The following is a 15,819-nucleotide window of genomic DNA, read 5'->3' as shown; positions in this document are numbered from 1 at the left end:
ACCTACGCCTTTTGGGAGGATTTACGTTCGCTCACAAATCTAGTACTGAGAGAGGAACGCTTCAACACGCGGCCGCGGGACCTACTCGGACTATTTTCTCACAGGGACAATCGGCCTTCTCTTGTATCTCTCTATGGTTGGAGAACCTAGTTTTTCGTTTGCGTCTCCCTACCGGAAGTGGCTGTGAATTCACTTCCTGGAGCTTTCCCGGAGCCTTGCTGCGTGCGGAGACTTTTCTCCTGGGGTGGGTTGTACGGATGCCGAGTTGTCGTGGTGCGGGAGCTGTACCGTGCCTGGCAGCGTCGGCTGCTGAGCTCCGCTGTAAACTCTCCTCCCTGCGGTTGCGTAAGGGATGAATCCTCTGATAGGCTGGCTTCTCACCTCTTGTCCTGAATGACTGATACTTATGGTTGCTCCTCTTCAATTTCAAGAGAGGATCCTGTTGTGTCTTTCACGGGTGTGTAGAAATTGTGTCCCTTTTGCCATCAGAGAATAATCGAGGACTTTGTTCAGGACTTTGGAGGCTCCTCGTGATGCTTTGCCAATTGCAGGCACTAGTAGAAATCCAATAGGCGCCGCTTCCACCACGTGGAAGGTCAGTAATGGCGGGGGGGAGGGCTTAACGTGTTGAATTTCTACTTATCACGAAAGTGTTAAAAGCTGTGGAAGCTCTGTAAAGGGAAAAAAGGGGGGAGGGGACGTCCCGCTAACCCTTCCATTGTTCTTTTTCCAGAGACTTGCTCTGGGATATAAGAACAAGCTATAAATACCACAAGTTTTGACTATATGTGAGCTGGATTAGCCCACTTTGCCACTCTCTTGTGTTGATTTCATGTTTGCTTTTGACTGGGGACATAGCCTGGTCTGATTTTGCCTAAAATTCCATAGGGTGTTGAGTGTATTAGTGTTCTGTATTAATAAGTATAACAACAATGTTGTGGCTTTAGCAGCCCACTTGCTCTTTAGCCCTGTATACAGGAAGGGTGCAAGCCTATACAGGCTGCTTAAAGCTGCTTGGGACTTTGGGCCTTGCTTCTTGTTTCATGATAAAAGTATCTACAGCTTCTGTGGTTGCATAAGTAAAGAGGAATTAGAAAGAGAAGATTTTATATGTGAAGCTGCCTTTTACTGAGTCAGATCAGTGGCCTGTCCTATCCCAACACTGCCTGTTACGACTGGCAGTGCCTTTCCACGATTTCTGCTACCCTAGCTCTGCCTGAAATTCTGTACCTGGTGGTTGCATAGGTGACATTCAAGATGCAAAGTATGAACACATATGAAGCTGCCTTACACTGAATCAGACCATTGGTCCATCAAGGTCAGTATTGTCTACTCAGACTGAAAGCGGCTCTCCAGGGTCTCAGGCAGGGATCTTTCACATCGGGGTGGCCAAACTTGCTTAATGTAAGAGCCACACAGAATAAACGTCAGATGTTTGAGAGCCGCAAGACATGAACAAATATTGCACACCTTTTTTGGGAAAATATGCAAATTTGCTTTTTATCAACATTAAATGAGTGCCAAAAATAAAAACAAAAGGGGTAAAAACAGATATTGATAATGATATTTATTTGTCCAATGATATTTTTGTCCAATGATATTTATTTGTTTGCTAATAATATTTATTTGTCTAAGAGAGAGAGAGAGAGAGGTGGAAAGAAAGAATGAAAAAGGTGGAAAGAGAGATAAAGAAAGCAAATAGATGGGGGAGGAAGAAAGGAAGAGAGAGAGAGAAAGCAAATAGATGGAGAGCCTGCCGGGAGCTGTACAATATGTGCAGCTCCCAAGCCACAGTTTGGCCACCCCTGTTTCACATCATCAACTGCCTGGTCCTTTTAACTGGAGATGCCAGGGATTGAACCTGGGACTTTCTGCATGCCAAGCAGATGCTCTGAGCCACAGCCCCCTCCTGTATATGTTCTACCACAGAGTCATGGGCTTTCCTTTGAGTTTCTGTGATCTGCTCTTTTGAAAAGGTATGGATCTTCTGTCTGGAAGGACATTGGCAAACCTCTGTAAGTAGTTGTATACATTGTGTGTTAACAGGGTGAGAAAAGAGACAAGTCTGTTTTGGTGAAAGTGGGCCCATTTAGGTTTCTGAGGATATCCCCTATACATTCCTTGTTATTTTCATGTTTTTAATTCTCTTCTGTTGTTTGCCTTCAAATTCTGAAAGTTCTGACTATTGCTATCATTTCCTGTTTCTTGCCACTTGGAGGCATTATACCAAATGCATATATGCTACATGGTATTCCACTTTCCTGCAATTTCTAGGTAGATTCCCAATTAACTTATTTGTTAGAAATAAGGCAGCTCGGGAAGGTCTCTGGAGAGGCAGCTGATGCCTTTTCTAGATAGATAAATTGCTTATATCATTAGCAGAGTTCATCTCATGTTTCCCCCCCTTACTGCTGCTTGTGCCTGTAATGTACAATGCCAAGCATACTGTGGGTGCTGTATAAATGTTTTGTTAGTGCAAAAGTTCAGGGTCCGTTGTTGTTTCTAGGTACTCCTGATTTCCCTGATAAATCCCTTAGCGATATCAGTTTGAAAGCTTCCACTCTTAAGAAAGCTTTGCCATCGTAGATCCATCTGGGACTTTGCAAAGGTAAATTTTTCTCAGACGCTGAGCACTTTGGACTCTGGGTGAGAACTGGTCAGTGGCAAGTATATTTCTCCAAGAGGTTTGAGTCATGTGTCCTTGCAACTTACTTGACCAGCTTCCCTTGCACAGTGGCATTGCTTGTATCATATCTTATGCTAGTAAATGATAGTCAAATGTTATTGGTTTGCCTGTTGCTAGATTTCCATTGAGAAGCTGTGACGTAACCAAGGGAGTGGACAAGATGGCAGAACTGCAGATAGACCAAGACCTGGCTCAGCAGCTCTTTTTTGAGGGGGCCACAGTTATCATTTTGAATGTGCCAGAAGGAACAGAGTTTGGTATTGACTATAACACTTGGCAAGTGGGCCCCAAGTTCCGGGGAGTCAAGATGATCCCCCCAGGCATCCATTTCCTTCATTACAGCTCTGTCAGTAAGGACAATAGCAAAGAAAGTGGTCCTCGCACGGGCTTCTTCTTGAACTTGCGGCAGCGAGATCTGGAGGTGTTGCGCTGGGACCCTGTCAAAGAGGAAGTGGATCTGACTCCGGCACCTGAAAACGAGACTGAAGCCATGAGGGCCAACTTGCAGGAAATGGACAAGTTTATGGGTCCCTACCCATATGACACTCTGAAGAAATGGATCTCTCTCACTAATTTCATTAATGAACCAGTTATGCAAAAGCTGCAGCCAGAAAGCAGGCAGATATGTGCCTTTTCAGAGGTGCTGCCTGTTTTGGCTGGGAAGTATACTAAAGATCGGGTCGAACAGAACTTGCCCCGGTATGACACAGAGTGCAAAAGCTATGCTGAAGGCCTGGCCAGGCTTCCCAAAATGCAGGTGAAAGCTGGCACGGAGATCAGGTTCACAGAAATCCCTAAGCAAATGTACCCTCAAGGCGCTACCCCTGAGGAAGTTACCAGGCACAGCATGGACCTTAGCTATGCCTTGGAGACTGTGATCAGCAAACACTATTCCAGCAATCCCCAGGATGTGCTTGGTGAGTACAACTGCTCTCCTTTGTCATTCATGTTGCTCCAAAGTAAATGCTGGCACTTCTCAGTAGGCGTTGGAACAAAACAAGTAGTGTCTTTTATATAGTACTCTTTTTTTTCTTTATTAGAACCAACTGATCTTTTACAAATTAGTGAGCAAGCTTTTGAATTCCTCAGAAGCCTTCGATAGGATGCATGCTGAAAGTGTGTGTGTGGGATTATGGAGAAAAAGGTGTTAGATATTATGGAAAAGCGTCTCTGTTCTGGGCAACTGTACAGCTTGCTTGCTAATTTTTGACATTTTGGTTGGTCCTAATAAAAAAGTATTGCACTACTGGTGTTTTTACTTGTCTAACAGAATCATCATGTCTGAATGCATATATCTGTTTCAGAGGAACACACAGCAGCACAATCTCTTGCAGACACCTCCCCCACCCTGGCTTTGTGCTTGTGTCTGTTCTCTGATATACACTTGTATGTTCTGGTTCACCGACCCCCCACAAATGCAGATGCAGCCCTTTACTGTAACAAATCAGACATTACTCTTTAACTGTTGTGAGGTGAGGTGGGAATGGAGCAAAGTGTGCCGACCGTTCCTTATTGTTTGGAAAGGGACCAAGGGAAGCTGGGAAAACTAATAGCCTACCAAGTCCATAAACGGGGCAGTTCATAGTAAAATACCCTAAAACAGGGTGGCTGTTTTTCTGTGTTCCCATTTGACAACTATGTTTCAACCGCAAGAAAATGAGGGAATTTAGGAAGCCAGAACTTTTTGAAGTGCAGTGTTGGTGACCTCTTGTGGTAGAGCCTTGATACTACTTTGATAAACTACATGAATGTAATGATGTGCAAAAAGACCACGAGCTGGCATCCCTTGCTTGTGGTGCCTTAATTATCTGGCCAGACCACTGGACACAGGGGGAAAGTCATCAGTACATCTGAATGCCTCTGCTCTGGGGAATATGTCCTTGAATAACATCCTTTAAGTGTCATGGGGTGAGAACTGTGAGAGCAAGTTGGGCTGACATAATTGTTGAGATTAGAAACAGGGAGATTAGTAATGTCTATGAAATCCTTTTGTTTCTGCTATATACACAGAAGGCGAACACTTGGCACTAAAGTCCTGTGATGATGTAGAAGCCGCTTAATTGGTTCTAGAAGTGCAGAAAAGGGCAACTCGAATGATAAAAGGGTTGGAACACTTTCCCTATGAGGAAAGGTTAAGGCGCTTAGGGCTCTTTAGCTTGGAGAAACGACGACTGAGTGGTGACATGGTAGAGGTTTATAAGATTATGCATGGGAAAGAGCAGGTAGAGAAAGAGGTACTTTTCTCCCTTTCTCACAATACAAGAACTCGTGGGCACTCCATGAAATTGCTGAGCGGTCGGGTTAGAACGGAAAAAAGGAAGTACTTCTTTACCCAAAGAGTGATTAACACTTGGAATTCACTGCCACAGGAAGTGGTGGTGGCTACAAGCATGGACAGCTTCAAAAGGGAATTAGATAAGCATATGGAGCAGAGGTCCATCAGTGGCTATTAGCCACAAGGTATAGATAGGGACTCTGGGGCAAGTAATGCTCTATCTTGGTGCTTGGGGGGGGGGTCAACAGTGGGAGGACCTCTAGTGTCCTGGCCCCACTGGTGGACCTCCTGATGGCACTGGTATTTCTGGCCACTGTGTGACACAGAGTGTAAGACTGGATGGGCCTTTGGCCTGATCCAACATTGGCATCTCTTATATTCTTATGTTAAGTATTTTCAGATTTTCTTGCATTTTCTTGCAGAATAAGCCACCATCTTTGCTGGCTTCCTTGCGTGACCTGAAGGTATTCACAAATCTACTCACTGTGGCAACACAGCTGACAGCACCTCAGAGACCAGCAAGATTTGCGGGGTGTAAGCGCTTGAGAGTCAAAGTTTCCTTGGTCAGATGCTCTTGAAATCTTTCCCCCTGAAAACCTTGCTGGTCTGTAAGGTGCTATTGGTCTCAAATCTAGCTATTTTACTGCAGAGCAGCACTCTGGAAACTGTCTTCACTGTGGTATGTGTGAGGAGATGCCCCTCAGCACACAGCTTGTCCCTGCTGCTTAGAGGTTTATGTTGAAACCACGAAAGGACATGAACGGGTGTCTACTAAAATGACAGCTGCACATTTATTACCATTCATGGGTTTTATCTGCTCTTTGGCAGCATGGAGAAATTGAATGTCAGAGAGTTATATCCTTAGCCAGTTAAGAGCTGCTGTTGTCTGAAAGGACGGCTGTTTTATTTGTTGTTTTCTTTTGCCTGAGAGGAGGACTCCTACACATAGTTTCATACGGTAAGCTCTCTGGCTGTCTCTGCCTTTAGCTGTTTAAGTTTAAAGTGATTGGAAGTTGGGAGTGAACTTTCCTCTCACAGTCTTTTTAAGAACTGGCTTCATTAGCAAGCACTATTGTGAATTTAGAAGAGAAACCTATAGTCTGCTGTCTTGAGTAATTTACTGCCCCTTGTAAAATGGGAGTCGGCAATGCTGGCATGTAAAAGAGGAGGAGGAGATATTTACTCTGCTTTGCAGTAAGCAGATGAAAATAGCAGACCTTTTTTTGTTCCTGGGAGCTTTACAATATTTAGTGTTCCTGTTTCAAATACGTTTACAATTCTGGATACTAATGTGGGAGAACTGGGAAAATTGGAAGATGATGATGAGGAGACTCTTAAAGGAGGTGTTAGAGAAGAGTTCAATCAAGATGCACTGGTAAAATTCCCTGAATTGACTGTCCATATGGTGCAGCTTATTTTTGATTCTTTGTGTGCCCTTTCTTTACACCATCATGCTGAAACTAAAGACCTTTCTGTGTTCTCTTGTGTTTTTCTTAAATTTCCTTTGGTCGGACCTTTGCAGGGGAGTTGCAATTCGCCTTTGTCTGCTTCCTAATTGGGAACGTGTATGATTCATTTGAGCACTGGAAAAAACTCCTGAATCTCTTGTGCCGGTCTGAGAATGCCATAGCAAAGCATCACTCCCTGTTCAGCAACCTCATTTCTATCCTTTACCATCAGCTCAGTGAAATCCCAGCAGACTTCTTTGTGGATATAGTCTCCCAAGACAACTTCTTAACCAGCACCTTACAGGTAAGGATGCTGCTTTCAGTAGTTCTTCGTGCTGGGAAATAGCAATGTGGGAAATGTTCACAAGAACTGTATGGATGTGCATAACGGAAGATCAAAATTAAGAAAACACAAACTGAAAATGAGAGGGTTGTTTTGTTTGCTTGCTTGGTTTTGTCTCAGAGCTGATGTGAAGTTAATCATGGTGTTGCCTCCAGAAACAGTAACTCCGTATCCTGGTTTCCCTTCTTTTCCTGTGATGTGTCATTAAGGAAATGCAAGCCTGTGTCTCAGTTTCTCAGGCACTGCTCTGTATACCCTCACCTTCACAAGTGAGATGGCCATGTGCCAGGAACAGACCCTTGTCTTCTTGTGGTGCCTCAGTTGTGGAATTCCCTCCCCACAACAATTCACTGAGGGCTAAATCTAGTAAGCTTTAGGCACCAAGTGAAAACATTCCTATTTTTCCACAGTCCTTCTCTTGATTTTTTTATGCTACCCTTGCAGAGCTTATTAGGGGGCTGTTGTGCTAGTTTTTATAACTGTTCAGACTGTTTTTTTGTTTGATTGTTTAAATTGATTATTAATTAGAACACTTTTGAATCCAAAGCCACCTCGAGGTAAATGTAGGAAGTAGAAGATTTAAATGCATTAAAGAAATAGTAAATGTGTGAATGGATGCCATTACATTATGTGTTTTTCTGTAGCAATGCTATTGACTAGTGGGGAACTCACAAGGTGACAGTGGCTTTAGTTTGCATATTAACCCCATGTTCTAGCTTCATAGAGGTCTGTGCTTTAAAGCAGGGAATGCTGCCTTGCAGAAAACTGGCAAATCGTTATTCTAAGGAGCAGCTCATTTAGAAATAGCTTGTAAGCCTTATTTATTACTTCACTGCTGAAGAGCTTAGACGTGTGCCTGTGCAGCATCACACTGAAAGACATGAAACAAATAACCAAAACAATTATCCTTGTTTTTTGTAGAATTGAACTGTAGGGATGGCAGGAGCTCTGCACAGGAGCTGACAAGTACGGGTCAAATCTACCCTTTCATTTTCCATCCCTGCCGATGCTATAGAGCGTTGTGTGACAGCTGTAAGGGAGGGGGCACTCCTCAATCACCAACAGTCTATGTGAAATCATTTTATGTATTGATTGTTCTCCTTGTTTGTTACATTTCTTTCATATTGATTTGCAGCAGTTGCCTGGGCAGTGGTGATTTTTGTCAGTTACTCTGGAACATGCTGTGGGGAAGGGGGGGGTATTGAAATCCAGTAAATAATGCCCCACACTTAAGGCATCCTTGCCACATGCCAGTCTCACCTTGGCTTGAGAACCCCCAAGGAAGAAGGTTCCACAGCCTCCCAAAGGCAGCTCACTTATACCTTTGCATTTCTGATTTGTCCTGTGAGCAATTCCTATTCAACCAGCGTCCTTAACGGGACAGTGGTTATCAGAGCAGCGATAAAGTGAAGCAAGAAGGAATGAGTTAATGCGTAGTCAGTGTGCTGCCTTTGTTTGTGAAGAAGACCCTTGTGACATTTCAAAGCATGTAACTCTTAATTAATCTGGGTAAAGATGACCACACTGTGCCTGCACAGAATGATTTCTGACTTCCCCTCCCAGCATCAGCCTCATGGAAAGTCACACCAAAGAATCGTTGTGCCTTAAATATCAGCTTGGGGGGGGGGGTGCTCCTGCTGCAGGAAATAGCAGTGAAAACCTCTGTGTTAAAGATCAAGCATGGCCCTTCAGACACCAGCCGTGGAATTTAGCTCCCTGTGGTCGTAGTTCTTGTAGGCCTGACACGGCTACAACAGTCTCATCAGCAAATTGAAATTCAGTTTGGCCGTGCTGTAATAATAGATTGCCTCGTGCCATCATTGAAGCTGAATAGAAAGTTGAAAAAAATATATCAGACAGCTGGAGGGAGGCATCTCTTAGCTGCTTTATGACAGTCATAAGCAAGAGTTGTCAACAGCAGGTGGCAGTTGATAATGCTCAGGCAACCCATTAGCAGTGCATGTATCTGTTTATCGTGAAGACCTCATAAGAACTTAACCCTGCAGAAGGTCTGTTTCAGTATCTCAGCCACTTCTCCTAAGAACAGGAGCCGATGCTGGAAGGGAGAGTCAGAAAACAAGAGTTTTAAGTCATTTAAAATTCAGGAAAGAGCAGGGGAATGTCCCCCAAATACATTTTCTGTGCTTACAACATAGACAGGGTGGTGTATCTGAACCGGGTATTGTAGTGCCCCAGAGCCCTGGCTCTGATCCTTGCACAGCCCTGAAGCCTTGGCCCAGTCACTCTTTCTGAGCCTGACCTGCCACTCTGGGTTGTGTTCAACAGATAAAATTCCACATACACTGTTGTGACGGTCTTAGGGGAAAGGCAGGGTGCAGATGGAATATAGTAATATTGCCGCATAGGAAGGCTTCTCACACGCAAAGTACAAGTGTGTTCTGCTGCTCTTATATTTCTTGCACACATTGTTCCCACTCATCCAGTGCAACTTCTTGTTTTTTCCTCCTTGGTGGGTGTTATACCATATAAACTCTGCTTGTTGTATGATTTTTAGACCCAGGCATGACTTCTGGAGCACTCCCAGGGCTTTAACATTGGAATCAATTTGAGTCTTTTAACACGGACTCTTAGTGCTTGCTGATATCTGTTTGAGTGTTTAGAACAACATCCTCACTGAATGGCTCCCTGCTGGATCATTTTCCATCTCTTCGTTCTGCTGAAATATTGGCTCCATTTCCTTCTTATCACATAAGCTTGGCCTGTGTGTCGGGCTCCCTGGTGCTCAGAGGTGCCTGTTAAAAGCGCAATTGCACTTGGAAAAGTGGCAGGGAATAAATGGCTGCTTTGCAAGACGTGTGTTCTCCCTTGCCAGCCGGAGCCGGGTTACAGCCATTCACTCTCCTATGGCCCTGTATGAACAGGAACCAGATCATCTTCTGGCTCTTGCTGTAAGCCCCTGGATATTTAGCTCAGCTGTAGGTGTGTAGGGTTGGATCCCCAATGGGAAAGAAATGGGCCTTATCAGCGTTCTGTCAGTTCCCCAGTTCCAATTATACCACATCAGGGTCTGAACAAAGATCCTTTCCGTGCTCATGCTCTGAGCACCTGCATTCAGCAGTAACTACAAAATGGACCTTGGTCAAACTAGGAAGTTTTTTTATTAAGCTCCACACTTGCACGAAGCGATATCTGCTTATGTCCCAACACAGTTTAATTGCAACTTGCCCCATCTGATTGGAGCCCCTAGCACTGGCAAGGAATTCAGTGAGGTTTGCTTAGCTCTATGCTTCTCTGCGAGGCAATTGCTGCTACAGACGTTATGCCAATGAAAAGCATCCATTTGGATCCAAGCCCTTATTTCAGATGCTGCTGGGCTTGAAGTAGTTTGCACCCCACAAAACTAAATTCTGGCCAAAGAAAGTAATGCTCCTACAAAGTTGAGGCACACATTTGCAAATTTACATCATTTTTTCCAAACTGTAAACGTTTTAATGTTGATAGTTCCATTAAAACAAGACCAAGCGTGCTTTAAGCACATTAGGTGTGACTATTATAGGTGACACAGATTTATGTTTTGTGTAAGGTCTCCGGAGTTGTGGGTTAGCATGGGAAGGAGATGCTTAAGCAGTACACTGTACAGTGGACAGGGCAGAATGACTTGAGCTAACGATGGATGACCACATCAAATAGTGCATAAACACTTCTCCCTTTGAATACTGAAGCCTGGAAGTCTTCATAGATGGTGTTGGCTTGTTTGTAAACATAGCCCCACTGCCATAAGGGCTGGGAACTTTGAATGTATTTGTGTGGGTTTTTTAAAAAACAAAACAAAAATAAAAACAGATTCTTAAGACTGTGCTGTCATATTTCGTCTGATGACAAATTCTCCATTTACAGATGAAACCTGTACATAGCAGACAGCATGATCATAGCCTAATTATATTTTTAAAAAGCGAGCTGATTTAGAATGCCAGCAACTGGGCTTTAACCCATATTAGCTTTGACATTTAATATTATTGATGAAGTGAAACTCATAATTTTTTATTTCCTCTGCTTTCCAATGCCAGGATCCCTCCATAAAAGAATGATTTTAGCAGTAGTAGTTTTTAAAAGTTGATTTCACAATATGATAAACCAGGAGGAAAAATGATCCATCATGCACAAGGCAATGAACCGTGCCATTAACTTTTAGTGTGTTCAGCTGCTGTGTCTGTAGAGCCTTTTATTTATACACACACACTTTCCTTGTCCCTTATGAGTTTTCAATTTCATCCTGCAGTGCAGATGTCTGCTCTGAGCCATCAGCCTTTTTGCCTCAGAACTGAATTACATTAACCAATTAAGCATTATAGTAGAAGACATGAGATTGGAGATCAAATGAAGCACGTTTGTGGTGGTCCAAAAGTGCCAGAAGCAAACCACTAATTTGTGAAAAGCTGACTAAGATCATGTCAGTGAGAGTCTGAAAGTCTCTTTCCAAGAAAGATGATCTCTTCTGCTGCAGTGTTTAAATCGACTAATCTCTTAACCTTCTGACAGATTAAAAAGGTGCCTGTATTTAATTAGGAAGCTCATTTTCTTACTGTAAAGTTTGTAAAATGCTTACAAAGGGTGGCAGATGCCATCTTGGCATTCCTCTTCTGTCATAAGTGAGAGATTGTTAAGAGTACGTGCTGCAATATGTGCATGTGCTGGCTTGGATCCTGACGCGTGTTTCCACAAGTGCAGCGGCTTCTGCTCATGGAATGCAGTTCTTCCACTCCCACAGGAGTCTCCCCAAACAGAAGTCCTTGCACATGCTAGCTGGGATCCATCCAATCCATTGTCTGCTAACATTGCTTTTTCCTACAGAACTATTTTATTCATGTGCAAATGCGTGCAGATATATCAGAACGGGTTTTCCCCCCCTTAAACTGCATATAATTGGTGAGGGTTTCTTAAGCAAGAGTGTTAATTTCTTCATGAAATGAAAGAAGGCATCTGTTGTAATTGCTATAATGGGCATTGTTTGAGCTTTTGATTTTTTCACAGCTATTCCAAGCCTTGTATGTATCCAAAAGAGATTCTTGAGGACAAGCTTGTGGGGTTGGCTCAGTTTCTTCTTTATGTCGGATCAGAACTATGGAGACTTTCAGGCTCATTGTGGATAGGATAGGTTGCGTATCAGGGCGGTGCTGATATTAGGCTGGTTTTGAACTTCTAGCATTTTCTTCTTTGTTCGTTTGTTTTGCATGTATCTTTTATGTATCTTTATTCCTATCACCCTCTTGCCTGACTTTCTCCCTGCTTTCAGGTTCTGGAAAAGAACAGTCTGGTTAATTCTGTAATAGTAATTTAAGGGAGTTTTGTTAATTTGAATATAGGCAATGCAGGGCATGGGTATCTTGACTGACTTAGAAGGCAGCCTCTCTTTATACACTGGGCCCAGCACTATCAATGAACTGTTCTGTGGATATTGTATGCTTTGATTTTTGCGGCAAAGAAGGCTCTTAGGTAGAAAGTTGCCAGTAGATGTTTGATCTTCTGTATGCAGATGAATCCTCATTGGCTTAGCCCCAACCAATGACACCCACAGGCGATGCTTCTTTTGTTATGCTGTTCTTCTGACTGTTGTGCTGTATGTTCTAGGTGTTCTTCTCTTATACCTGCAGCCCAGCAGTTGACAGGACCCTAAGGAAGAAGGCGGAAAGATTTAAGACCCACCTAACAAAGAAATTCAAGTGGGACTTTGAGGCTGAACCAGAGGATTGTGCTCCAGTAGTAGTAGAGCTGCCAGAAGGGGCACTTGTGGATTGAATGCGAATCTCTGTACTTTGTTTCTAAACTACTTTTTGTATTCTTGAGCTCTCTCTGATTCTGCTTTCAGTCATGCAACGAATGCTTCTTATGCTATCCCACCATTACTGGAGGCAGTTCCAGGAAATCCATAAAGACTGCAAACTTGGGACATGGATGACATTTTGGAACATGTGGAACAGACTGCACCTAGTTCTTACACTAGATTAATCAAGAGGTGTCTTGTTCTCCAAAGGTTCATTCCAGCTCTGCTGTTTGATGACTCTTTGCAAAAGTCTTCCTCCCTTTGGTTGAAGAAACCCACATTTGAAATGGCAGTTTCAGGCTCGACTCATTTAGAATGTGATACTTTTGCTTTATCATTGGGGAAGCAGTAAACCAAATGGTCTCGTACTTGGAAAACTGTGCATCGTCTTCCAGCTGTTCAGCCTGAGCTGAACAAATGATGAAGAAAAATGTCTCATTAATGGTGCAAATGAAGATAATTCAAACAACTCAGCTTGTCATTCTTTGTAACTGCTCAAGGTTATGCTGTAGTAGATGTTTCTGATAAAAGTTTTAGGATGCTGTAACAAATGTATTAGTTTTTATTTAATTAGGTGATTACTCTGAGCTCAGTTACATGGAAAAACAAGTGTCTCTTTAACTGAACACTGGGCAATAAAACTGGTACTAAACTGGTCTATGTTATCACAGACTCCCACTGAAAGGAATCTACTCTGAACACCACAGTATCTTTATTTGGGGTCCAAAACACCTCAAGGTCTCAGCAAAAATTTGCATACGCAAAAGTGTCTGAGTTAATTTTATTGAAAGTGTTCTTTTTGTGCATGCATTTAAAACTACATTGGAAATACATGTTATTGATTATATGCAGAAGTCCCAGAACATCGTCAAACTCAATTTGTCCTGGAATTTCCTCCCAGTCCATCCTTTTACACTACTCTTTCCTCTCCCCTCGTCAATCAGAGGGTTTTCCTACATCCTGCCAGAACAACCAGAATGCTCAAGGGAAGGGAACTTGAAATGGAAGAGAAGTATAGAATTCATTCAATCAGTGACTGTATACTGTCCAGGCTGGTACTAAAAGGCTCCATGGAATGTTCTCATTTCTTGTTACTTATGTTCTCTCTCCTTTTACAGGACAGGCAAGGACTTTCTGTCGTTGCTTCAGAGCAACGAAAATGCTATAAAACCGCCTGCAGCAAGCTCATTGCCTGTTCTTACCTTGTAAGGCTTTCTCTTGGGTGCAGAAGGATGGTGAATTTTTCAGAAAACAATCCCTACTGTGTAGGAATTAGCTGTCCATCTCACTTAATCCTTTCCAGGTTATTAGGCTCCTTCAAGAGTTGGTGTGTGTATCTAACAAGGTAACCTGCTTGTTAGTCTTCAGCATGCAATAAATCTGTGTTAGTTTTTCTTATGAAATGTCCCTGCAGTCTTTGGTGTGTAAAATATTGTTAACAATTGTGTGCTCTTAACAGTGCTGTTATGGGGACAGAACACTTCTTGTTCCATCTTACAGTAAAGCCCCAAAGGTAGCGGGCATAGTTTAATACAAGTCACTCTTGTCCATGGGAGTTTCTGTGCTTTCGTATATGTAAACCAGTAATGGAAATCTAATAAGGACTTGACTACAGTGTCCCACGCAATGGTCACTTCCAGGCTTGATTATTGTAACTCGCTCTACACAGGCTTGCCCTTGCGGCTGATCTAGAAACTCCGGCTGGTGCAAAATGCGGCAGTGTGTTTGCTGACTGTGTCGCCTGTGCGGGCATGCATCTAGCTGGTGCTACACCGTTTGCACTAGCTACCGATTGAGTACTGGATCCAGTTCAAGGTACTGGTTTTGACCTTTAAAGCCTTGCGCAGCCAGGGACAAAAATACTTGCAGGACCGCCTCTCCCCATATGTGCCCCTGAGAGCCTTGTGCTCGATAGATCACCATCTGCTGGTAGTCCCCGGCCTGAGGGACATCCATCTAGCCTTGGCCAGGGCTTTTATTTATTTATTTGTCTCATTTATACCCCGCCCTCCCCTCAATTTACATCAGCATGGGGGGAAGTGGGTGAAAAGCAGTTAAAAGATGGCTAGATGTTAAAACCGCTAAGAACCATTAAAGACCATTAAAAACCCGTTGCTATCCTCAACCATATGCTTGGTGGAACATCTTTGCCTTGCAGCCTGCAGGGCCCTCACGTTAGCAGGCAGAGATTTCCACCGAGGCGGAACCAGGGCTGAGAAGTCCCTGGCTCTGGTTGAGGACAGCTGGATGCTCTTTGGGCCAGGGACTTCCTGTAGGTGTTGGTCTCTTGAGCGTACTGCTCTCTGGGGGACATACCAGGAGAGGCAGTCCCATAGGTACATTGGTCCCTGACCATTTAGGGCCTTTTAGGTCAAGATCAAAACCTTGAACCTGGCCTGGTGCTCAGCTTGGAGCCAGTGCAGTTGGCAAAGCACAGGTCATATGTATGCAGTTATTGGTGTCCTCGTAAGGACCCAAGCCACTGCATTCTGGACAAGTTGTAACGTCCAGATCAGCCTCAAGGGCAGCCCTGCATAGAACGAGTTCCAGTAATCAAGCCTAGAGGTGACCGTTGCATGGATGACTGTGGCTAGGTCAGGGCGAGGCAGGTAGGGGGCCAGTTACCTTCCTCTCCATAGTGACCCTGGAATTCCTTGGTGATCTCCCACCCAAATACTAACCAGGGCCAGCCCTGCTTAGCTTCTGAGATCAAGACAACAACTGATTTCAGAGGCTATAGAATGCCTGATTCTGCGACTTAACAGCTCCTCAACTGTGAGTATAACGCCATCCTTTAATTTAATCTCAGGGCGTGTAACAAGGAAAAGAACTCTTTCTCATGCCGTCTATCTGTGTTTTCCTCATTAACCAATGGCACACCCTTTAAATGGAAGAAATGCTCTGATGCAGCTGAATTCTAAAGGCTCCGTTATTGCCATTCCTGGTGGTTCTGCTACGGAAAAGGAAATCTGTATAAGTGAGGCTGAGACTGTAAAACAAGAGGCTTAAACTCATCAGTTACAAGTTTTGTGTGTGTGTGTGGGGGGGTTCCTCCTCACTACCTTCTACCATCTGGTACCTTAGAGGTCTGTTGGTCAGAGCTGAATGAAAGACTCCAGCTGGCAGCTGCTCTTATCAACCGTGTTTTGAGACCAAGAATAACAAAACAAAACAAAACAAAAACCCTGAGGTAACTGGCACTGCCCTCCTAAGCAATGTTTCACCCTTCCGAGTTCATTGGAGTCAGTGGGGTTACAAGGGTGTAACTCTGCTTAGGCCTGCACT

At 43.7% G+C, this 15,819-nt stretch overlaps 1 protein-coding gene across 4 annotated transcripts; it reads left to right on the top strand.

Annotated features, from left to right (window-relative positions):
- Positions 1–215: 215 nt before the first annotated feature.
- On the top strand, positions 216–13,190 carry AAR2 (AAR2 splicing factor homolog). 4 transcript variants are annotated; one of them, XM_015413393.1, is made up of 4 exons: positions 216–244; positions 2,804–3,603; positions 6,484–6,713; positions 12,342–13,190. In XM_015413393.1, the coding sequence occupies exons 2-4, from the start codon at positions 2,847–2,849 to the stop codon at positions 12,507–12,509; spliced, it is 1,155 nt and encodes a 384-aa protein (XP_015268879.1). In that variant the 5' UTR covers positions 216–244; positions 2,804–2,846; the 3' UTR covers positions 12,510–13,190. The 4 variants fall into 4 exon arrangements, with proteins under 4 accessions (XP_015268879.1, XP_015268878.1, XP_015268877.1 ...); XM_015413392.1 differs by lacking the exon at positions 216–244 and adding an exon at positions 258–457; XM_015413391.1 differs by lacking the exon at positions 216–244 and adding an exon at positions 258–595.
- The last annotated feature ends 2,629 nt before the right edge of the window (positions 13,191–15,819 follow it).

Source organism: Gekko japonicus, unplaced genomic scaffold (assembly GCF_001447785.1).
Source record: "Gekko japonicus isolate JY-2015 unplaced genomic scaffold, Gekko_japonicus_V1.1 scaffold79, whole genome shotgun sequence".
In the NCBI taxonomy this organism is placed as follows: domain Eukaryota; kingdom Metazoa; phylum Chordata; class Lepidosauria; order Squamata; family Gekkonidae; genus Gekko; species Gekko japonicus.
This window is presented reverse-complemented; position numbering and strand designations above follow the sequence as displayed.